The sequence below is a fragment of the Antrostomus carolinensis genome, unplaced genomic scaffold (genome assembly GCF_000700745.2).
Source record: "Antrostomus carolinensis isolate BGI_N321 unplaced genomic scaffold, ASM70074v2 scaffold23478, whole genome shotgun sequence".
Classification (NCBI taxonomy): domain Eukaryota; kingdom Metazoa; phylum Chordata; class Aves; order Caprimulgiformes; family Caprimulgidae; genus Antrostomus; species Antrostomus carolinensis.
The window spans coordinates 3313-28345 of record NW_010331287.1 but is presented as its reverse complement, the minus strand read 5'-3'; the positions used below and the strand labels follow the sequence as shown (position 1 = coordinate 28345).

At 47.0% G+C, this 25033-nt stretch overlaps 1 protein-coding gene across 1 annotated transcript in view; it reads right to left on the bottom strand.

Annotated features, from left to right (window-relative positions):
• WDR59 (WD repeat domain 59) overlaps nt 1–24733 on the bottom strand; it is a 45968-nt gene extending 21235 nt beyond the window's left edge. The window contains exons 1-14 of the mRNA XM_010173181.2: nt 24687–24733; nt 22537–22672; nt 18231–18316; nt 16812–16892; nt 14667–14704; nt 12609–12697; nt 12032–12148; nt 10986–11063; nt 9788–9944; nt 7998–8077; nt 5504–5636; nt 1743–1867; nt 1156–1320; nt 254–349 (exon numbers count right to left, since the gene is read on the bottom strand). Of these exons, the coding sequence (XP_010171483.1) occupies nt 254–349; nt 1156–1320; nt 1743–1867; nt 5504–5636; nt 7998–8077; nt 9788–9944; nt 10986–11063; nt 12032–12148; nt 12609–12697; nt 14667–14704; nt 16812–16892; nt 18231–18316; nt 22537–22672; nt 24687–24727 (1422 nt within the window). The 5' untranslated portion in view covers nt 24728–24733. The remainder of the gene's footprint in view (nt 1–253; nt 350–1155; nt 1321–1742; nt 1868–5503; nt 5637–7997; nt 8078–9787; nt 9945–10985; nt 11064–12031; nt 12149–12608; nt 12698–14666; nt 14705–16811; nt 16893–18230; nt 18317–22536; nt 22673–24686) is intronic.
• Between the last annotated feature and the right edge of the window lie 300 nt (nt 24734–25033).

The following is a 25033-nucleotide window of genomic DNA, read 5'->3' as shown; positions in this document are numbered from 1 at the left end:
TGAGTATCAGAGAGCAGGCAGAGTTTCCCAAAAGCAGCAAATCTTCAGGGCCTGATTTTCAGAAACAAAACACATCTAATCATCTGCTCAGTTTTCTTCAGCATTAACCAAAAGTGTTTACACAAATGTAACAGCCAGTCACAGGGGTCTATTTACACATCTAACGAGGCCGGACTCTCACTGCAAAGTCAGAAGTGTGGGGCATGGGAGAAGACAACAAACTAGGGCAGAAAGCCCATGCAGTTCTCCATACCACAACAGACTCCAGCCAGGAGACCAGCTGACGCAGGCAGGGCTCCAGACAGCTCTGGTTCCGCTTCACTTTCTGCAGAGAAGTGTCTTTCAATATCTGGAATACATACAAGATGCAGCTTAAATCATAGTTACATCCACACTTTCCCCACATCTGCAGAGCAGCTAAGGTGCCAGGATCCAGAGAGGTCAAAGACATCCCCCTAACATCCTCTGGAGCCACACTGATGTACTGGTGTGCTCTCTGCTTTGGGGAACGGCTGTGAGCTAGATCAGAGGGTTCACCTAGGTTCAGCACACTCTGAGCCAGGATTTGGGCTTCTTTACTACAGTAGCCCACATGTTCCACACCAGTTTGTGGCAAACTGGAACTTTTTTTTTTGTTTTCAGGAAGGAACTCAAATTGATCCATCAACTTGCTGCTGGGGAAGGGACTTCATCAGCAACAGGACCTCCTACATCAGATGGTCAAACCCTTGATCTGGAATTAGGTCTGTGTAAAAAGTCCCCTCATTTTTAAAAGTTTGTGAAAGAGAGCAGGAAGCAACATCCCAGCTCAAAAATATTATCTTTCTGCAGCTGGATGCTTAGCTGGTCATTTTGTCTCTCATGGGGTTGGGGGCAACTGTGTGAGGAGAAGGACGTTAGGGATCCTCAGGCAATACACATCACACTGGAAGAGAGCAGCAGTAAAGAACACATTTAAAAAGCATCAGTGGAGAAAGGCAAATACCAGGCTGCAATGCCAACAAAAACCTCACCCTGGGAGCTCCACAATGTACCAGTTCAAAGTGACCTGAGGCATGTCTTCAGCAAAGTCAGATGTTTTATTGTGTCAGTAATCTACACACCGAGTGTCCAGCATTTGTATATCTATAAAGACAGTGTATACTCCCCACACACCTTCAGCAGCTTTGCCTTCATGGAAGCAGTGATCGAGGTTGGGTTGATGAACTGGAAGGATGGTGCAGCATTATTGGGATACTGGACAGGGAACATCACCAGCATCCTGACTCTGTGGTTGCCGCAGTGCACTGACACCGTACAGCTACGACTCACCGCATCCATCTGTGAGGAAAAGCAATTGCTCTCTAGTTAGATCTCCAGAGACTTTTAAACTTAAAGTGGCTTAAATTCATGCTGAGGGGCTGATTCCTCTGCACACCTGTAAGACGAAGTCAAGCTGTTCTCAAGGGCAGTAAACACAATGACAGCAAAAAACCCCAGGCAGATGCGGACAGATTCAGCTCACACCAGCAGTCTGCCAGTCCAGCATCCCACAGCCAGCCCAGGCTGCGTCCACCTCCCTCGCTCCCAGTGTCTGAGGTCATCCTCTTTCCTACTACCCTTGGCCAAGAGGATCTCTATAGCTCAAAATAAACCTTTACAGACAGCAGTCACTGCAGCAAAAAAGGTTGCCCTCAAAAAGATCCGATGAACCAGCCTGCCCACATCCCCTCCTAACAAGCCAGACAAAGGAATGTCTTTACCTCCACATTGACATTTCGGATCTGCACGTTGATCAGTGAAAACTCCTGCTGCAGGGTCTGGGGCAGCCCCAGCTGGTCTGTTTTCTTTCCCACCAAGGGGTCATTCAGGAAATCTTCTTTTAAGGCTGACAGGAAAGATGGAGAACAGGTTGAGACAAGCTAGAATAGACAGAATTTTGGCACACGATGCCAGGAGGCAGCCAAGACAGCAGGCTTCCCTCTGCTCTTCTGACACATGGAGGTATGAGTTTTACCTGGCAAAGACCTGGGAGCTGGAGGGTCTCAGCTGTTGTTTAGAGGCAGGCTTCTGAGCCTTGTTCTTCAAAAAAACCCAAACCCATCTGCACACAGGTTTCCCAGGAAGGTTACAGAAGCTGCCTGTACTCTGTACAGCCCTAAATGGTCCATCCCTGCTCATTTGAGACCCTCTTCTCCTCCCTACACAGTACTGCCAGAGTCACACACAGCTGAACTGCAGCCGCTCAGTTCATCAGGAAAGAACTGCTGCCAAAGTGGTCTCCAGGAGGAGCTCTGGTCTCTGGGACTCACACCCCATCACTCTTGGCTTTCAGGGAATGCTTCCAAAGCATAAGGCAGCTTTAGGAGAGAGAAGATGATATTTCTGGCCCTAGTAGAGACTTAATTCATTTGTAGCAGCTGTTTGCATTTAACATTGCAAAGCACTCTAGTGCTTTAACAGTCTTTAAAGACTCCTCTAAATGCTGGGTCTACCTATCTGGTTCCAACAGTTTTCTAGAGGACAATAACCCCTGAAGGCCAGAATACACTTCAACAGCCAGGTAAGTGCTGCAGGACACCAGGAATTATGGTCAGGATAGTGAACTTGACTGAGTTTCAGAAGAACTGGTCTCTGCCTGTGCTCATGCCTGGTATCTTGCTATGTACCCTCAGGGCAGGGGCAGCTCCTTCTGAAGGGGATTTCACTGTGGCACCACTTCCTAAGACCAAATCTATTTTTTTTATGATGGTTCCAAGGACACAAGGGAAGTTCTGATTATTCAGTTGTCATTCTCATGCTTGCAATGTCATATTGCACAGACTATTCCTAGCAAAACCATAAATTACAAGAAATGCAAAAAGCTGTCCTTTTACAAGCTTTTGTCTAAAAGTCACTGACTTTGCTGCTGGGACAAAAATATCTGGTTTTACTGCTGCCCAAAGGGTTGCTGAATTTGGATAGGTAGGATGCTTAGCTACTCATTCCTTTTTGTGATTTTATTGTAGTGCTTAGATATACTTCACAAAAGGGAGCTGGAAAAGGGATTAAAGGAAGATCAGTGGCTCTCAGGGAAGATAATTATTTCTAGCTCAAGACACCACACAGCTTACTGAAAAGCCATCTCTGAGGTTCCCAGTATGGGCAGTACCCCCTGTCTTTGTCTTCTCCTTCCATTCCCTTCCAATTAGTTTCTAATCCCCAAAAGCCCGTGTATTTGTCTAGATTCCTACAGATCCTTTCTAGGCAGCAGGCAGCGAGGAGAGCTGTACACAGAAGACACAGCTGGTGAGCTTTCTGATTTATCTGCAGAGCACTGTTCTCTTCAAAGATGGCCCAAAGTGCTTTACTAATATAACATGGAGACTTTGCAGCAGAGATGCAGCCACTGCCAGGGTGAAACATCAACAGCCCACAGTAGCTTTTAGGCTAAAAAGAACCAAAATTCCTATCTAGGGAGCTACTTATGCATTGATCCTGCAGTCACAGGATTTGCAGCAAAATCTACCCTGTTACAGAAAAGCCATTTTCATTCCCTATGGCCACAAGGGAAACCTTAATCTGAACCAAAGCCAGACCCACACAAACCACATAGGAAGTGTGAATGTGACCTCATCAAGGACACTGAAAGAGTTAACCTTCTCCTATGGAAAAATGGAGGTCAGGTAGCCAGAATGGGAACACTTCATGCTCCCAGTTGGAGCAGGAGAGGCTGTGCTGCCCCACACAGTGCTGCTCAGGGTGAGCACAGGTAACCGGGGCTTTTCCTACCATATTACAAAACTCTCATGTACACAGAGGTGACAACTTTTAGAAACTTTTTCTGGTGCCACATAGGACAGGTGGCAGAGAGGAACTTCACTGTGATTCATGGGGTGGAAAACTTGCAGTTAGGAAGAGATGTCTTCCCTAAGGGTCCTCACAGCTGGCTCCTTTATTCAAAGGACAGTTATTAGACCACTTCCTCCCCCTCCCTCTAGTTGGCTGGCAAGTCAAAGGGAGAATCAAATTGTTTTCCTGGAAGCCCTTCCCATGGGGATCCATTGTAGCACCTGCTACAATACAGAAAGGAACTGTGAATTTCACAGAACCATAGAATCATTAAGGTTGGAAAAGACCTCTAAGATCATCAAGTTCAACCATCAACCCAACACCACCATGCCCACTAGCCCATGCCCCTCAGTACTATGTCTACACAACTTAAATCTCTCCAGGGATGAGGACTCCACCAGCTCCCTGGGCAGCCTGTTCCAATGTCTGACCACTCTTTCAGTAAAGAAATGTTTCCCAATATCCAATCCAAACCTTCCCTGGCACAACTTGAGGCCATTTCCTCTTGTCCTATCACTAGTTACTTGAGAGAAGGGATCAACATCCCCACCTCTCTCCACCCTCCTTGCAGGGACTTGGACAGAGCCACAAGGTCTCCCCTCAGCCTCCTTTTCTCCAGGCTCAACAACCCCAGTTCCCTCAGCCGGGAACTCAGCACACTTGTGCTCCAGACCCTTCCCCAGCTCCGTTGCCCTTCTCTGGACACACTCCAGCACCTCCATGTACTTCTTGGAGTCAGGGGCCCAACACTGAACCCAGGCCTTGAGGTGTGGCCTCATCAATACTGAGTACCAGGGCACGATCACTTCCCTGGCTTTGGTTCCCAAGCTGACACAAAGGCATGGGAGCACCCAATCCTTATTCCTCAGTATCAGATATAGAAATCTCTTTAGACAGCTTTTTCACTTGCACACCATCACCATGGGTCTCAGTTGCTGCAATCTCTTCTGGTACTTAAACTCTTCAAACAATAACACCCTGAATGTTTAACCTGGCCAGAGCCTTAACCACACAAACCCCTTCTTTGCATTCCTTCCTTGTATGCCTTCTCTTCCATAGAGTCAAATCAGTGCTTTCTGTTCAAGCCTCTGATCCATTCCAATCCACCCATCTGGTACTCAGAAGGCAGAGATACCATCCCTCCCCCTCTGCTCTGCCAGTGTTCAGCCACCTCTCATCAACACACGAGCAAAAATTCACGAGCTCTCTCCATACGACTTCTGGTGGGTGGGAGAAGACACGAGCAAGCACCTTCATGTTAGATCAGCTCACACACCCCAACAGAAGTGTTTACGTACCGGGTGTGATGTAAGCAGCTTGTGTCAGAGTGTCTTACCAATACGCTTTCCTCTTCTGTGGGATCATCCCTCAGCTTAAACTAATCTACCTTCTTAAGAGCCTTACTTTTGGCAGCAAGCTACAACTATGACCTAAAGAGAATGCAATTGAATTATATGAGTGACAAGGAAGAGCTTCATTCTACAGCCAGAATGACATCATTGTGTTAGAGGAGAAAAAGCTTAGGAGAGAAACCCCTGGTTTTCCCTTGTCCCAGATAGGGAATCCATTAATCTTCGGAACAGCACCAGTCTGCGCTTTGCCTACAACATTGTTTTCTTACACCAAGATGCATCATCTTCCCAACACAAAGACAACTGGTGGTTGAAGTTCCATGACCCATCAGTTGCCTCACCTTCCTCATCCCCATGCCCAGAGTTATGCTGGGGCTCAGAGTCCTGGGGGTGAAGGGTCTTGTCTGGCTCTGGCAGATGAGAAATCCCATCGATGAGGTCCTCGACTCCATCCAGGATATCGTTGGCGCACAGCTGAAAAGCACAAACACACACCCATGTGTTGGACAACAGAAACCAAGCTGTGGAAAGAGCCACCACTAAACAACTCGTTTCTCCAGGAAGCTGGATTTGCAAGGTACGTCTGTCCACACAACAGTAATGACTAAGACCTCGGCATTGCTTCCGTGACAGACGGGTTATCTTCCACTCTCCAGCATCCTCAGCTCTGTCACCTCGGACAGCCTGGCCAAACCTCCTGCTCGCTTACAGAGTCAGTTAACTGACAGGGCCAGCCTACGTAACAGGGGTTTTATTTTAATCAAAACTAAAGCTGATGTGACTAATTCCTTGAATTAATTTCTCAAAACTGGTTTACTTTTTTAGATTACATACAATAGTAACACACTTTCTGCTTTTGATATTTACACTCCAGTGGGATCTAGAGACCCAGGTATACTACGTATATGTGTGTGTGTGTGTATATATATATCTATATAGGGACCCTAGTATTCTAGGTGCTGTATGAAAAAGAGAGCATGAAAGCTTGTATTTGGACAAGAAAACAGGGAAGATGAAGAGAAGAAACACAGGGAGGAGAAAGGATAAGGTTGCAATGTAGCAAATTACAGCATTGGTCACCAGCAACATGCCATCATGTGTGTAGTTTGATCCAGACAAAGACAAGGACAAAAGAGTGGGAGCCAGCAGAGGAGGAGTAAAGGCTCTGACAAGGATGAACAATTGGTTTAAAGACAGGAAAGAAATCAAATATTCGCAAATGTATCAGGTAGGAGGAAAGGGTCATTTTTCACAGAGAAGGTTTGTTACAGACCTGCAGGACTCCTGCACGATCTGTGCTGGGACACATGCTTCTCAACATAGTCAGTAAAAACCCGGAACAGGAGGTGAATAGTGACATGACCAAGTTTGCTGATGCCACCAAGTTATCCAGGGTAGTAACAAGAGTGACTGACTGCAAACAATCACGGAAGGACCTTACAGGAGTAACTGTATTAAAATGAAAGATGAACTTCAGATAAATATAAAGAAATGTCTACAGGGGGAAAAAACAGCAAGTTGAAGCTGACTGAGGGAACAGGATGTAGAGGCCAGACTAAGCTGATGTTTTCATGGAATTATGCCTGACAATTAAAAAAAAAGTACTGGGAATTATTTGGAAAGAACAAAGTTCAGTTTCCCCATCCCAAGAAGTATATAGTAGAGCTGAAAAAGGGTCGTGAAAGGCAGAAGGACAATCAAAGTTCTTGTACAAGGGATGAAGTAAATCAAGATCTTTTGAACTGAAAAAGGAGGCAGCTGAGGAGGGCTATGATGGAGGAGAGGTCTACAGGATCATTAGTAGTACAGACAAGATGGCTGCTCATTTAATCTTCAATGCAAGGAAACTAGCAGGTTTCAAAATAAACAATTGAAAGGAGCTGGTTTTCCACACAACATGGAGAAAAGCCATGAATCATAGAATGGTAGAGGTTGGAAGGGACCTTAAAGCTCATCCAGTTCCAACCCCTCTGCCATCAGCAACCTTCCACTTAACCAGGTTGCTCAAAGCCTCATCCAACCTGGCCTTGAACGCTTCCAGGGAGGAGCAGCCACAGCTTCTCCGGGCAGAAGAAACTCCTTGTTTAAGATGACAAAAATTTACACATGTCCAAGTAAAGACAGAACAAGTCTATGGAAGTGAAACTCATCAAGCTCTGTCAAATGCAAAGATGCCAGACTCAATGAGCCTCTAAGCTGCAAACTGCAGAAGGCTGGTGAGGGAAACATCACTCCATACTTGCCTCACTCTTACCCTCTTCCAAGACATCAGCAACTGAAGCTGAGACAGGGCAATATGGACCATTGTGGCCGTATGAACCTCTGGTCTGACCCAGCACAGCTGTTCTAGTAATTGCATCAGCAATTTGTAACTGCTGCCAGACTGCAAACCAACAGGATTCACACTGTCTGCACCAGGTTGAGAGGCAATGGAAACAAGGGGAGGAAGCAGAGGGCACAATCCCTGCATTTACCTGGTATCTAAAATGCCAGGAAGAGAGTCATAGTCTTGCAGCCATGGAGGTGGCATCTTCAGAGACAATGCAAGCAGTAACTGATCTCCACCTTCTCCAAACAACTAGCACACTGACTGTTATACAACAAAATGGCCTTGCAATTACAGAGAAACTTTCGAGGCACAGGCACAGAGAGGCCTCATCACAGGTCTCCTCAAGGATTTCTGGGCTGGAGCTGAAGAGGAAAGTGAAGCAGCAGCTGGTTGCTGTGTCTGCCGCTCTAGGATACCAGAGGAGTGACTGGGAGTGCAAGGAAAGGGAGGGGAATCCAGTCTGTAAGAAAACTGTCTACAGTTCAAGAGCAAAAGTGTTGACGTACCCTCTGCAGCTGAGAGTCAATCCGCCACATCCGCAGCGTCTGATCACGGGACCAGGTAACCAGCTGGTAGTCCTTAGAGCCTAAAAAGGACAGAAACAACTTATGGACCCTGCTGAAAACAGAGACTATCTCAGCCCTGCGTTTAGTGTAGGCAGATTCAAGCAAGCCAGCAGGGAGATCCAATGGATAAGGTATCAAACCAAAAGGCAGAGTGAGTCCTGGGCCACTTTGAACTGACCCAGGTGCACCAGCCTTTATATGCCTGCCTGCCATGGTTACCACACCCCTACATGGGCTACAATTTACAAGCAAAAAGCACAATATAAGTACAATGAATGTGATTTGAGTTTTCCAACTACGAAGGAACAAGCTCTACTACAATACTTACTTAAGCAGGAGAAATAATATAGTTCAAAAATTGATTTTTTTTTTTTACAATAACTGTAAAATCAAAATATCTTTTAGTTTACTGTATGTTTCAAGATGCAGATGTTTTAAAACATTTCTAAGCTAAGAGAAATGGTTCTACCCTCACCATTTTTCCTTCTGAGACTTGGATGATGCCAAGACAAGTTCAAATTGTAATAAAATATATCTAGCCACATACTATCTGTCAATAGATAAAGGTACACAGACTTATTTATATCCATGTGCAGGTCTTGTGATACAGTTTAAGTTTCCCTTGTCAAACAGCTGCTGTGTTTAGGAATTTGCTGCTGCACAGCTGCTTCCTACACCCCTCTGTTGAGGCACAGTGGCTGTCTAAATACAGCACAGCAGACTGTGGAAGGAGATTTGTGCTATCTTGGTTGTCTCTGCATTGAAGCAGACTTGGAATGCTTGTATGATGGATTTATGTTGCTTCGGATGAGCACGACTTCCAGCCTCAGATATAGATCCATGAAGTCAGCTAAGACAACACAACTGTGGTTCAAGTCTGCTGGAAAGCTCATTCACAAGCTGTCTTAGACTGCGCCTCCAGATTCTGGGATGGTTTTACATCACTCTCCTCTTTCTGAAAGAGGAAAAGCAAAGCACAGAGAAAAAGGTGACTTAACTGAATTGCCCCAGCAGCTGGTGGCAGAGGGTTGGACTAGAACTTATACACAGCACTGCAAAGCAGCACCACAAGTGACACCAAAGCCAGACGTGCGTGTTCTGTCGATGGCAGCTGAGGTGCTGGAAACAAAGCTGTGCTCTGTGTGGTTATCCAACCTCGAATGTGGAATCTCCTATATTTAGCTGCCTACACTGGAAAATTTAGTCAGGATTGAACTCTGATCCCACACTCTTCCTTCCCTGCCTTTGCCAGCACACAGATAAGGTGGGTTTGCTGGGTCTGTGGGCTGGGATATGCTGGAGGTTGCTGATCTAGGCAGTGGTGAGAGGGGTTAACTGGTTAGGCTGCAGCTCTGAACAGGGGGAGGGTGCCTGCACTCCTACACCCATCTAATAGTTTGTACAATTTATTCTGAAAGATCCATTTAAAAATAGCCTCACAGGAGAGTGGAAGCAATTAGAGTCACCACTGACCCACTCAGCATTTGGTAGATTTGCTTTGTTAGCATGGAAACAACAGGGCAACGCTTCTTTAGGCAGTGCCATAAAACAAGTACAAAACAGCTGTAACTTGAAGGGGGGGCAGGAAAGTGGGCAGGAGCTACTCCAAGGAAAGACAAGATTCAAATGGTGAAAGCACAACCATCACAGCCAGGAGCCAGGCTTCCACATCCCTGGTTAGTCAGATGGCTGCAGTGGAGGGGAGGGAGCACACCCAGCCCTGAACTCACCTTCTTTCTGCTTCCTCCACTGAAACTCCAGCACCACGTCATCATGTCCCACAAACGTATGGACAGGGGTGTTCAAGTCAAAGACATTCCAGAGGAGGAGACTGTTCTCTCGCCGGAGCTGGGGGACCATCACTGTCACCAGCCCATTGCTGAAAGGCTGGAGAGAAAACACCCTTCCAGTTATCCTTGGAGGATATCGACACACTCTCTTCAGGCACCCATGCTGCTGTTATCATACTCTATTTTTTTCCCCTTTTCCCACCAAGAAGATTGTGTGGATTTTAAAGGGGCTCAGCACAAAACAGAACCAGGCCTAAAACCAGGAGGGTCTAAGGCAACTGCTGTGCAAAACCAGTGTCTTACAAGGGATAAGATGTAGCACACAGATATTCAATACAGCTCACATAAGATTAATCATTTCTTTCTGCTGCTTCCTCAATTTTCAGCTGTGAGGCTGGAGGGATTTCACCCTTGATTTTTCACATGGGATCCTTATGGCAATTCGCCCAGAGCTGCAAGAACTTCTGCCTGGGGACTGAGCCCCAGCAGCTGCTCAGGGTCATGGTGCTCAGAGGAACACTGGAACCCAGTCCTACACCCTCCACCATGGGGATGGGGAAAGGGGATCAGAGACTCAGCACTGGCTTCAGGCTGTATTCAGATGTTGGGGGAAGAGAATGGATATGACTGATGTTAAGAGCCTTAGCTTCACTTGGCTGGGTGCTTGCTCTATAAAAGGCAACAGTTCTTAGACTTGATATGCTGCAAGAGCCTACTGTGGCACACTTGAAAACCTTGGGAGTAGAGGAGGCACTCGGAGAGGGCAGAAGACCACTGCATTGCTCTGTGCACAGGTATCAATACCAGAGCTGAGTGGAGAAACAGGACAGCAAGAGCAGCAGCTGCTTTCCGAGCCTCCTGCTCCCAGAGCCAACCTCCTGCACCTGAGTTTTTCATCCCAAAGAGGATGATGCCAAATACTGGGATCTCACACTGCCAGTCACTCTTTCTCCTGAGTGCCACCATTGTAGACAACACTTTCCTGGGCTTTTTAAGCAACAAGAGGAATTCTAAAAATCAACTTAATCATGTCCAGTAGTAGAATTGGTGAGAAGCCCTTCAGCAGTTCTTTATTTAATATCTCTTTGTGCATTTGCTCTCATGGCACAAGTAGGGCTGGTGGGAGTTTCTCACTCACCGTGTATCTTGCCTTCCAGACAGGAACCTGGCAGGGAAGGATACTGAGGTATTTCCGAGGCTGACGGTAATCCCAGAACTTGAAAAACAAAACAAAACAAAACAAAAAAACAAACCCAAAAAGACAAGCAAAGGCAGGAGTCAACTGGCTATACTTTCAGGCTGCAGTTTTCCATGTGGCTTGCAGATATAACAGAGCGAAAAACATGCCAGGGTGTGCACAGCATCATCAGTAATCCCAATCATTAACAGCAGAGATGGCCTCAAAGGACAAATATCAAGCTATCAGCATCTGGCAGCATCCCTTAGACAACAAGTGACTTGGGGTCACACTCACAGTGATCATAGCTTGAGTAATTAGAGCAGGGAGACAGGCAGCCTGCTTGGGCTTACAGAGCTACAAGGTACCCTGCAGGCTCCCAGCCAACGTGCCAGTCCAGACTGGAGGCAGGCCCACCCTGCTGTTACTGCTGCCTCTGTAATGAAGAATCTAACCTTTTGCTTTGCTGGAATACACATCAATTGCATCTGCCTCGGAGCTCAGCTACATATGAATGAACTCCACTTGGCTGACATACAAAGCACACTATTTCCCCCAAGTAAAAGGTCCTGCCTAGCAATGCTTGCAGGCAGCATCTTACTGATAACCCAATTCAACATGATTTTAGGAACTCCAGGGGCTGCAGTGTGTCTCCCCTCAAGTTGCTGTAATCAACTTGAGGCTGGCAACATTGCATTTTGGGGAGAAGGCTCTTCTGGCATGCGTGGCCAGCTCTCTTCTGGCAAGCAACAGGCAGAGGCGGTTGTTTTCAGCTTCAGTACTGCCCAAACCACCACAGATATGTGGCAAACATATGAGCACCCATCCTGCAATGACTTTCCTGCCTGTTCTGGAAGCACACCTGGCTCAACACACTGAGAAAACAAAAAATAAGGAACCAGATCTTGCCAATGGCAAGCACCCCCCAAGACTCCATCAGCAGTAGAAGGGGATCTGCTTCACCACCCTGACATCTCCCAAGCAGGAATCCCAGAAGCAACACTTACCCTGACAGAGTTGTCCTGGCTGGAAGTGGCCAACGTATACTCATTGTCAGGATGCCAATCCAGACCGTGGATTTTAGAGAGATGAGCTGCCAAGTACTCTACTGCAGTGCTGGGTTTCTGCAAGGAGAAACATTTTCTTCCTCAGCACAGGACTCCAGAAATTTGGTCTAGTTCTTTGGCATAAAAAGAGACACTTGAACAGAGGAAAGAGGTGGGACACCCTCCTGCTGGGGAAAGGCAAATAGCTCAGCAAAAGCAGTTGAGGGAAAGGTGCTGTGAAAGTATGGCAAATTCCAGTCACCAAGTGCAGCTCTGAGCCATGCTTTATATTCAGTAAAACAGTTAAGTACTATGAGATCAAAAGCAAAACGTTAACGGACACAGTTTCTGGGGAAGGAGGATATCGACACGCTCTCTTCAGGCTTGTGGGTTCCCAAATCTCTATAGTTCAAATTGACCCACGAGAGAGATCTGGCATAAAGTCGTAATTTTTCTCAGTATTTATCTGTGACCAGAGGAATATCTGTATTGGCTAAGTGGGAATAGGCACAGGATGCTCAAGAGACCCTCAACTCACCCTTTTGTCCCATATTCGGACATCTCCATCGTGGCTTGTTGCTAAACAGTTGGCATTTTTCTTGTTCCATTTGACCTGGGAAGCTCCAGCTGTAGCATAAACAGAGCAGGTCAAAACAAGGAATTAAAAAGTGGCACAACAGACCCTTGGCCTGGGCTTAGAGGTGGAGTTCTTAACACAGCTAAGGCAGTTCAGAGGAAAGATATCCCAGAAAGCAGCACAAAGGATGGCATGGAAAGGATTTACTCCCAATTCTCAGCTCTGCATTTGTGTCCTAAGGACCTCAAAGCAAGACTGTTCCAGTTACAGGCTTAGAGATCTCCACCTCAATTTCTAGCCATGGGCTGTACCTGATTAAATACTCAGTCCACAAGTTCAGGTGGAGCAACTTTCTCCAGACAAGAACTGCAGGTTCACCACCCAATCCCAAATATCTTCTGTTTACATCCAAGCTACCTCCAGGTGCTCAAGGATTGATTCATTTGCCTCCCCAACACCCTCTATACTACCTGATGCTACACAGGGAATCAGTGCTATTGATCTATTACTAAAATACAGGTGTAGGAGAAGGCTGCAGTGCAGACAGACCTTGAGTTTGGCCAGCTGGAGGCAGACTCACTGGGTGGACCAGAAGACCCAGCTGTCAAAATACACCACAGAAATCAAAGCCATCAATGGTGTTAAAAAGAAAGTGGATGATGGTCCAGATATGATTCTACGATATCATGAGGGACTCAGACAAGTGCCTAAATGCAAAGTTGGTTGGTTATTTCTAATAAGCTTCAGTTGATGTGGATTGTTCAGACACTGTAAGAGAAATACAGGTTCTGTTCAGCCTTATTCTGCCTGTATTTTCAAAACAATTTAACCTATCAGAAAGGTGAGATCTGTGAGAAAGCTAAACAGATCTCAGCCGGCTGCTATTCCTCACCTCCTGCTGCACATCCTGACAACCTGGCAGAAAGCTAGTCTAGGGGGAAAAAAAGCTGCAAATAGGCTGCCATTTGATTGATTCGATCCACTCACTGAAGGTTACACAAATGTCTGGACCAGCACTAAACAGAATCAGGAACAGGAGGATGGAGCTTTCTGGGGAGCTAGCTGCTGGGCTGGCTCAGCTGAACTGTGGAACCTCAACCCAGGCACCAGAACCAAACTCTGCTTCTCCCTGATTCAGTAAGGTTTTTGCATCACTGTGACAGAGAGGTTTGCTGGCTGGGAGGGAACGGGGAGCCATGCAGATGCTTAGCCTAAGGAGATTTAAGCAGCAGAGCTCGAGAGATCCATAATGTGGGGGTTGCTGTAATACTGGGGCCAGTAACTCAGGAAAAGGACATTCTGATGGTCACTCGTACTTCACCCCGTTCCAACACGCAGCCGGTGAGGACGGACACACAGCACCTGCCAGCAGGCAGCTTTACAGGCGGCTGGACAACTGCTCTGCCAACAGCCATGACAAGCGCCTTTCCAGAGCGAGCACAGCCCAAAGAGAGCACCTTCGTGTCACCACTGCAGCTGCCTGCAGGCTGAAGGGGCCCCAGGGAGGCAGATCCAGCCGGTTCATGTAGCCAGCCCCTCGGTAAGGAAGGAGGCAGGCTGGCAGTCAGCACCATTCCACACCACTGCCTGCGGTGCGATTTAGTTTCTCAGCTGATTCAATCAAACATAAAAGGATGTGGAGAAATTGCAGACAGATAACACAGGACAAGCAGTGCAGCAGGGTGGTTTAGCAGGAAAGGAGCTACTCATGTTTACAAGGCACAAATGCCATGTGACTGTCCACCAATTTTAGGACAGACAGTCCAAGCACCACCAGTGCCCTCTGCACCTGGGAATCTCCAAGGGCTCCACATCCCCTCTGAATTCTGCTCCTTTAAAAGGAATGGTGAACTGGAGCTTCTCAGGCTGCTACTAGATGGGACAATCACACGTAGTGGCACTTCTGTATTCTGCCACGTTCAGCCTTGGAGCATGAAAGGAGGGAGGGCTAACAGCAGGGGCACACAGCCCTGACTGTGGGTATTACACAAGCCTGTATCACACACTTGCCATACTCACCGACCGCAGAGAGCGAGACTGTAGGCTTCCTGGTATCTCTGAAACACAACATGGCCAATGTGAGTACTCATAGAATCCCAGAACTGCCTGGACTGGAAAAGCTCTTTAAGCTCATCAAGTCCAACCATGAACCCAACACTGACAAGTCCCCGACTAACCCATGTCCCTCAGCACTATGTCTACACCACTCTTCAATCCCTCCAGGGATGGGGACTCCACCACTGCCCTGGGCAACCCCTTCCAATGCCTCAGAACCCTTTCAGGAGAGAAATTCTTCCTCACATCCAATCCATGGCATAGCCCGGTCGGTCCAGCCTCCCCAGTAAGCTCCTTGCTATTCCAGGACTAATTTTATTGCTGCCTCTTGGGAACTGATGTGCTTTCTGCTTACCAAAATACACCACATTAAATGGAAGAAAGAAAGAGGTGACCAGCTGGAGGACAACAGCCATTCTGTCTTGTTACCACATACAGCAGCAAGTTTAGGACATAGGATGAAACTGGAGGGGATGAGAGGGAGGAGAAACACATGCCAAGTGTGGCATGTTGCAGCCGGGCAGGCAAGGAAACTGGGCTCATGAAGTGTTGCTGCAGGAAGCAACAAAACAGCCCTTCCCAGGAGGATTAAAAGGAACAAAGAGAGCTGTGGAAAAACTCGACAAAAGCCACTGATGCATTTGTCAAGCCTTTGCAGACCCTGATTCAAGGCAGATGGAGCAGTGATTTCAGAGCAAAGACTTCACATCTAGTATATAACAGCAAAATTAGTAGGAAATAAGCCCAGCTGTGTGCAGACTCTACAGACTAAATTCTGCGGTGGTAGAAGCCAGTGTGGCACCATGACAACTGCTAGCAGCCAGGACATGGATCCTTGACCTTGCTCCTCAGGAACTCACCTGCCCTTTCATGAAAAAATGCCACTGAAAATTAGAAATATTGCCTTCAGCTTTTTGTGGTTGCTGAAAAGCAGAACATTTTCTGGAATGGACCACACCTCTCCCTCTAAGAATTTCTGCCTAAACAAAAAGTTATTTCATAGGAAAGATTAAGCAGGAAATTTCCAGCTACCCTTACTGCAGGGCTACATCCCTAGGGTGTCATAAGAGACAGCCACTTCAGTAAGATGTTCATTTGCTGGAGGTCAGCAGCCCCAGGACCTCACTGCTCCAGCAGGCTCAGAGACCTCACCAGCACAAGTGGGATGCAGGCTCTAATGAGAGACCTAAGCAAGCATTTCTGGACACACGCAGACACCAAATGATGGAAGGGCACAACAGAGTTAAAGCAGAGCTGATAACAACCTTCAGAGAACTCTGTTTTTCGCTTGGCACTAAGATAGTATCACAGGAAAACACAACCAGCAGTTATTCTCTCTCTATGTCTTTTAATTACACATTAATACCATATTGCCATTCTCAAGCGCCATTTAACCAAGGATCTAAGTGCTTCATAGGAGCTCAACAAGCCTCGGGGTAGTCTGGTCCAGTGGGGTTATATAATTATCCTCCTATTATAACTGAGCAAGGGAGGCAGAGAGTGACTTGCCAGGGGTCATAAAGATTTGCTGTACAGCCAGCAAGAGAACCCAGCAGTCCCAGTGCCAGCTCCTTGCTTCTCAGGTATGAAATGTGGGGAATTATTATCTGTTACTCTGAAATTACTCATGATAGAAAGCACCAGGAAGCAAGCAAAGGCATGAACAGGAAAAGCTTCCTGAATACCACTGCCAGTCTTTCCATCAGTGAGGGAAGAGTCAGCAACAATCACTGAATTTAGTGGAAAACAGCTGCAGGATCATGAAATGGTGCTCATACATTCAGCTAAAAAAACCCCAACAGGTTGAGGAACACCCTTGGGTTCCAGGAAAAACTCCCAAGGAAAGATCTGGAGTGGGCAGGGAGTGAAGCCAGCCGGTATTTTTTTCTAATCAGGAGCATGACTGTGGCTTAACTGCTCTTTATTGACTCTGAACAGGCTTGAAAGCAGGGAACAGAAGTCATCTTTGAGATGAAGGGAAGCAGATGAAGCTCCTGCAAGTAGAGCTGAAGAGCAGCACTCATCAGCGCGTGCCTTGCCCTGCAAGCTGCTAATTATGGAAAGGAGTCCAGTGATTTTCCCGCAGTACAGAAACATATTGGTTCTTACTTGATGTCCCAGATGTAGATGTACGTGTCAACAGAACTGGTGACCAGCAGGTCTGGCTCAAATACCGCCCAGTCCAAGTCACTGCAAACGTAAAATCACAGTAGGTCAGCAAAGAAAAGTGCACACAGTTTCCATCAACTTCTCACAAGCCCCCAGTGCATTTCTCTGACAAATTCATGGCCACTCCACAACATCTACTGAAACTTTTTAAGTAAAAAGCAAGATCTAAATAATTTATCTAAGGAAGTTCCAAGAAGCAACTAAATGCTTCTAAGTAACTTCCATTGAAGCATCCTCCTAGCCCCGAACTTTACACCTATTGCGTGTGTACTCTTTCCTCCACAAGAAAAGGGACACTGACTCAGGGAGTTCCCAGTTACCACACATTCTCAGCATCAACCCTTTGCTCTGGGATACCTACCTGTTGGGCTCACCAGGTGCACCTGCGACACAAACAGCCTCCAGTCAGCCATTTCAAGGGTTGCAATTACTTTCCACATTCAGGAGCTGGAGTAAAACCAGTCCTTCACCTGTATTTTCAGCCCAGTGCTAACATACAACCCTAGAACCAGAGGCAGAAATCTCCCCTGCACTGCTATAACACACTGTGAACTTGATGGTTGGGATTGCCTGCTTTAATTAAGCTGCTCTCACACAGAAACACGGCTGGGATTCAATTTAACCAACGTGCTGCTATCTGTTTCCCAGATGATGGCTGCTGTTCATTACAAGGACAGCAGCCTAAGGCAATGACACTCAAGCCATCAAAGGCTAAGATGATATACTGGGGGGAGCCATGAGAGGGTGAGCAGCTTCACAGCTTCCAGATGGGAAGGCAGGGCAGAGGGGCAGACAGGACAGTCCAGGAAAGTCAGTACAAATGGGCTCAGAGCAGAGCCCGAGCAGGAGCAGGACTGAAACATTCACAGAGGAGGGCTACAAAATTGGGGAAGGGTTTAGAGGGGAAGCTCTGTGAGGAGAGGCTGAAGTCACTTGGTCTGTTCAGCCTGGAGAAGAGGAGACTGAGAGGAGATCTCATCACAGTCTAGAACTTCCTCCCAAGGGGAAGAGGAGGGGCAGGCACTGATCTCTTCTCTCTGGCCACCAACGCCAGGAAGATGTGGCAGGGGAGGGTGAGGTTGGCCATGAGGAAAAGGTTCTTGAGGCAGAGGGTGGTGGAGCACTGGAACAGGCTCCCCAGGGAGGTGCTCATGGCACCAAGCCTGACAAGATTCCAGCAGCATTCGGCCAAGGCCCTCAGGGACATGGTGTGAATGTTGGGCTTGTCCTGTGCAGGGACAGGAGTTGGACTCCATGATCCTGGTGGGTCCCTTCCAACTCACAACACACTGATTCTACCTTCTGTGAAGCAACCCATCATTTTCCATCCAGCAGTCCACAGCATCATTTGCTCCTCACCTGATCACACGTGTGTGTCCTTGCAGCGATGTGCAAACTTCACCATTACCTTCCTTCCACTTATACAGGTCAACTCGCTGATTGCTCTGAAATTAGATGGAAGAAAGGAGACTGTGTCAGATGAACGAGGTAGGACAGGAATCCGTGTGTCACGACCAGGTTCCCTCCTCTTTAAAAACCTCAGTTACCAATGAGTCACACTGTGGGTAGTGAAGTCCTTGCCCAAAGCAGGAGAGCAAAGATGAATCTACAGGCTGCAAGTACTCTCAAAGGTTACACTTTAATCACATCCACTTAAAAATGGAGATAAACAAGAATGCAAGAAAAAAAAAAAATCATCACATTGCAAAATGTTTCCATGAAATGATGTTCTCGGAGCTTTTATTTCCTAACAACATGCTGTAACCGCAGGCAACGGGCAGCCAAATTCTCTCTGCAGGAATATTCTGCCAGTCTGTTCGGATTCACAACTGGAGTTTTCAGTGAGGAGGATGATGGATCACCACTGATCCTCCTCAACTCTCCCGATTCCCTTCTGGGATAATCAGGGCCATTGCCAAACACAAACAATACAATCTAATGGATTCAAGGTCACCTCCTCAAGGGTACTGCCACCCTTGCCCGCCCAGGAAAAAAAGCCTTAAGTGCTTATCACTAACAGTAAACCACAGAGGCAAACCAGATGAATCAATGACAACATTATTTAGGGTTTTTTCAATCATTCCAGGAATCAATCCTCCCCCAAATGCAGCCACACACATAGTTACTTGATACTAGTTATTGTGCTTTAAGTTCATGTTCTGCCTCAATCACGGTTCACTTCAGCCCAGACAAATCACAGAATCATAATTGGTTTGGGTTGGAAGGGATCTTGAAGATCATCCAGTTCCAACCCCCCTGCCATCAGCAGGGACACCTTCCACTAGACCAGGTTGCTCAAAGCCTCATCCAACCTGGCCTTCAACACTTCCAGGGAGGGGGCATCTACAACCCTTGGGCAACCTGTTCCAGTGTCTGACCACCCTCACAGTGAAGAGCTTCTTCCTAATGTCTAATCTAAACCTCCCCTCTTTCAGCTTAAACCCATTTCCCCTTGTTTTGTCATTAACTGCCCTTATGAAAAGTCCTTCCCCAGCTTTCTTGTAGCCCCTTCAGGTACTGGGAGGTCGCTATAAGATCTCCCCGGCGCCTTCTCTTTTCCAGGCTGAACAGCCCCAACTCTCTCAGCCTGTCTTCATAGGAGAGGTGCTCCAGCCCTTGCATCATCCTGGTGGCCTCCTCTGGACTTGTTCTAGCTGCTCCAGGTCTCTCTTGTGCTGGGGGCTCCAGAACTGGACGCAGTATTCCAGGTGGGGCCTTACAAGAGCGGAGTAGAGGGGCAGAATCACCTCCCTCGACCTGCTGGACACGCTTCTCTTGATGCGGCCCAGGATACGGTTATTGGCCTTCTGGGCTGCAAGCGCACATTGTCTGCTTGTGTTAATCCAGTATTTCTGGGCAGGAATTGCCTTGTTGGGTGCACATATAGCACCAGGCACAGTGGGTTTTGGGTCATGACTGGAAATTCATATTGATTTTGCAAAACCAGAACTTCAAAATTTGATCTTCATTAGCCCCTTGTTTTCAAACTTACAGGTAAATGAGGGAAAAGATAACAGAGAAAAGACTTATTTTATATTTTTGTGACAGGTTTCTGCAGTGGTGTGTTTGTTTTTTGGGTTTCTTTTTTGTTTGTTTTTTGGGGTTTTATTTTACCTCAAAGCTGCTTACTATGAATTTGAAGTTGCAGACGGATAAAGCACTCCAGCCTTCCCTGAAATGGAAGGTCTCCTCCCAGCTCAGCAATAATATATTTCTGTAATAGCTCACAGCAGGGCTGCACAAGAGCTTGGGGCAAGGAAAACTCCTTGTATGTTTCTCATTGACAGAAGGATTTAAGGGGATAGAGAGAAATTACCCAACAGGATTTGTCCAGGACTCCAGAGTTGATGCTACAATATAAAGATCACCAGAAGACCGGCAATAGATATTTTCTCAGACTCTTAGTGGGACATCTGACATGGAAAACATTGCCTGTAGCATCAGGTGTGGGAGAATGACAGGGTCTCCCAGCATGATTTTCTAAAAAAGTGTGCTTCTTCTGATAAGTATCAGTGTATCCTTCCAACAATTTCATCACCCTCTTGTTCAAGCATTTGTGACCACACAAAAGAAGTAACAAGGATCTAGGATGGAAAACAATGGCATTTCTGAAACAACAGCTTAGGAGTCCTCAGAAATGTGCTTGAGCCAGAGGGCAGATACAGCCAAGCACAGCAAGGGGACATGTTTCAGTTCTTCTGGGAAGAAGCTAAAAAAAAAAAAGCAGCCCTTATCCAAACACAAGGACAGATTTTCCCTCTGCCTGCACCTTTTCCAATTAAGAGCCCTGCAAACCAGGTGAAGCTGTTGGCAAACAGGGTGGCAGCTTTTTACACTCCCTTTCCATCCAGAGGGATGCAGAGGGATAGGACCCTTGGGGCTGTCTACGACACCTATGTGGCATACCTGAATGTATGATGACTCATGGGGGACTGACAGCCAAGCTTGGGTCCAGAAGTAGCAAATCACATCTCCACAGTGCTGAATCCAAGCTGATTTAGCCTTCCCAATGCATCTTTGTCCCCTTAGGTATGGCTCTCAAACACATCAACACTGCCTCCAGACCTGACCTGGGACATAGAGACCTGAGCACATGCTGTAAATCTGCTTTCCACTTCAAAACAAGACAGGCTAACTTCTAGTCCTTGGACAGGGCTGTACTGCATCTGCACAAACATGGTAGCCAGAGATGGCTGGAAAGGAGATGTTTCTGACCCGAACTGGAAAAGCTATCCCTATCTCATCTTAGGGATTCTTCACCTGATGTGTGTCAGCAACTTTGTCTAAATCACCAGAACATCTTAGCATCTTCATTTATAAACAGGAGCAGCAAGGTTTGATGGCAGCTACACCTAGTTTCAGTCTGGAACAAGATGCATCCTGCATCTGCTCAGGGTAACAAGAGACAGGAATGCTCAGAGGGGCGAGACAGGCACAGCTCCCCTTTGCAGCAGGGTCCTGCCCAGACCAGCATGAACCGATCACTGGACACTGCTTTCAGAGTGCCTTTGGAAAGAAGCTTTCCCACTCTACTTGTGTCCTGCACAGCACATTTCCTTATTTGAATTTGATTTTCACAGACTCTAACCAGAAATGGCACAGAAGGACACCTTTTTGCAAGTTTTACTAACCCTCCGCTCAGAAGCAGACAGCTGCTGAAGACACCTTTAAGACATCAGTCACATACCAGAGCTGGGCAGAGACAGTCTGAGAACAAACAAGCAAAGGCTCCTAACTGAAAACACTGGTCCACTTTTAAGACTGCCTTTAATTTCAATCATAGCCAGTCCAGGAAGCAACCCAGGAAACCACCTTCAGCTAAGTGTTTTTTGGGGGGTTTTTTTAGGTTTTGTTTTTGGGTTTTTTTTAAATAATAAAAAAAGATGAAACCTCTCTAACCCCAGCTATTCCAGGACTCTCAGGCTATAAAAGCAGATGCAACACAGCAGCAAAGCCACCTGGCCATGAGAACAGTCAGTACCAGTGAGTGTCGGCCGCTGCAACGCTGTGGCTGATGGCTGAGAGCGCTGCTCGCAGAAGCTCAGGGCTCTGGATGAACAAGCTACAGAGTATGATAGATTGAGTAAAGATCAGAGCTAAAAACTGCACTCAGGTCTCAGATGGCCACTACTGCTTCTTCAGACCAGTCTATTGACTTCTCCACATACCAAACAAGAGCTCACTGACTCGGTCCCTACCCACCCACAAGTGTGGATTGCTACAGTGGTGAGCTAGTGTCGACTTGTGCTATTCACAGACTGCCCAGTGCACCACATCCCACCGGGAAGGCAGGGAGGTGAAAACAAAAGAGCACAAAACAAGAAATCCAACAAGTGTGCAAATCTCATAACAGAATGGAAGTCAGAAAGACAGCACATCCCCCTCTTCTTGCAGGAAAGGACCATTTGGATGCCTGATTTATTTGGCAAGGTCTTTTATAAAAGACAAGCAAGTAAAACTAGATTCAACACCAACTGACCAATGACTGAGAACCACCAAGCTAAATACCTCCCTGGCAGTAAATCAGAGTTAGGCCTTGATCTCACAATGTGACTTGCAGGGGCGTGCCTATGCCAGTTCCACACAGCCCTCCAAGCCTGCAGAAGTCTACCCATGAAAGGGCAGGGAAGATGATGAGTTACAGCTTTTAAATGAGTGAACTTACCGAAGCTGCAAAGTAGTAGGCGTAGCTGTCGTGCGGGTTCCACTGCACTGCCCCGATGTCCCACTTGCTCTGCCGGGAGATCTTTCGATGACCCTCGTTTGGTGCATCCAGGTTGACTATGTAGAGGAAACGGCGGCTGCAAGACACATAAAGAGCTTGTATTGCACAGGACTGATCTCGAAACCCTGAGCTCACATGTAGCTCATCACAGCCGTGGGCCTAGAGGACCAAAGAAGAGAAGCATTTGACAAGACAGATGAAAATACTATTCCTGAGAACACTTGACCACAGATTTCCAAAAGGGCTGTATTTTAAAAAATATATTAAGAGACACCCTGAAATTTGACAGAATTTGCAAATGTAATGGGCAGCTCAGGCCACAGAAAGCCTCAGATAACTCAGACACAAAAGGAAGCGCTGGGAAATGGTGCAAAAAATACACTTTGCTGGGCTAATGCAGCAGCAGCAGAGCTGAGGTGGCACAGGGCTGGGTGCACAACGCAATAGCTTCCCAGGAGCTGGCAGCAGCCTAGAGAGGTTGCTCTGAACAAGAGCTAATGAGCCTTGACAAACATAAGATGATTCTATGTGCCTGCATGTTTCCACACCACACTGTTTGGGGGGTTTGGTTCCACGGACAGTCCAAGTCCACCTGCACAGAGATGCAGCAGCTTATTCACATGGGTGGTCACAGCACTGCACTGATCTGGTTATATTAGTTACCTGAGCTAACCCTATATGCTGCAGAGATATATTTGCATGATGCTAAACCTGAGCTTACACATCCTACTGGATGTGGCCAACTGCCCACAAAGCTAGGCAAGGTATCATTCCCTCCACAGCGTGATTCATCTTACAAACAAGATAAACCACCCAGAAATAATTGTCAGCCAGTTGAACTCTAATGGAAGACCAGCACCAAAACATATGGAACCATATATAATTAACCACAGCAGTATCACGCCTGTGAGCTGCGTAGCAAACATACAGCTGCTCTGAGAACTGTGAATTTTCCCAAGAGAAGGAACACAAAGAACATCTTTGCTGCTTTTCCAGGCCAAAGTCCTCAGGGTTTCCTACTCCAAAGAGTGAAGATGCTGAGCTCTCTGAGGCTCTCACACAGCTCAGCTTTAAAATAACTGAGACAAATCCTGAAGGGCATATAGGAGAGGTCTGGAAAGCAGAGGGCCATGGACCTTGTGTTGAATTGCAGGCAGGCCATCCCCAGCTTGCTGGGGGATGAAGTAGTTCATAGCTCACCCACCGTATTGCTTTACTAAGAAACTGCCAACATCTTTAAAAAACACATTTCTTAGAATAGCTTCTAAAAAACCATGTAAACCAAATAAGGGAGCTCTGAAACCGGGCAGGTGTAAGGAGGGAGAGGAATCAAGTCAGACCCAAACCAGCTGCTGAGCTGGTTATTCCAGTGCAGGGCTGCTGGACTAGAGGGTTTACATGGAAGCGAGCAGGCCTCCAAATTGTATCAAAGGACCTGTTTCCTCTAAGACTGACCAAAGGTCAGCAGCACCCATTAGATCCTGAATTTGAAGTGAACATCCTATTTGGTGCGGTAATTGTGTCACTGCCAGTGAGACAGGAATGGCTGTTGGTACTGAAAGGCGGCAGCTGGGCAGGCAACTGCTGAGCTGTTTGAAGACTTGCCCTGGAGGTGGGTGCACAATGCCAAGGCCTCCTGGGAGCTCTGGCAGCCGGGACTCTATGGCACTTCCTGCTCTTGTTGAGTATCATCCCACACTGAACCAGCAGAGGAGCTGGTCAGAGAGCTTGGCTCCTCTGCCCAAATACATCACAGGAATATTTGGGGCAAATTTTGTCTTAAGGAAATGATGTAATCTGTATTTCAAGCAGAATCCAAACAGTACTTCACAATGCTCCACCTCCCACAAGTGGATTTGGGAAAGTGTGCATCAGGAAAGCTGATTTTATTGTGCTGTCATTGCTGGCTTTCCACTCTGTATCCCATTGGAAATGTGGCCCAGAATCCTTTTCATCAAGCCTTGAACAGAACTCAGCTGCACCTTTCTGAAACAATACATCAGCCCTTCAATTGAGGTCAGCCTGAAGGTTGCTGATTTGGCTCGTGGAAATGATTGTCAGACATTTCTAATGGGGACTGTCACACTCACCCCGAGAGGACTGCGCGCTGTCCCAGGCAATCCACTGACATCGCAGTCGCCTGTTGAAGAGAAACAGAGAACAAAACTAAATTATACCTGTCAGGTCAACTTCTCAATCAAACACACAGCTCTGGGGAGGAGTTCAGGAAAACCTGCCAGCTCATCTTCAAGGTACAAACTGCTATGCTAAGAGTCAAGGCTGATATCCGTCAGGGATGGCAGAAGTAACGTCCTCTTAAAGAAGCAGAGATTTTGGGGTGCAGGACAGCACACAGAAAACATCTTTGTCAGAGTAAATGAAGACAAAACCTGGCAGACAGCATTACCAGCACTGAGACCTTGCTCCCTTCTCCCAG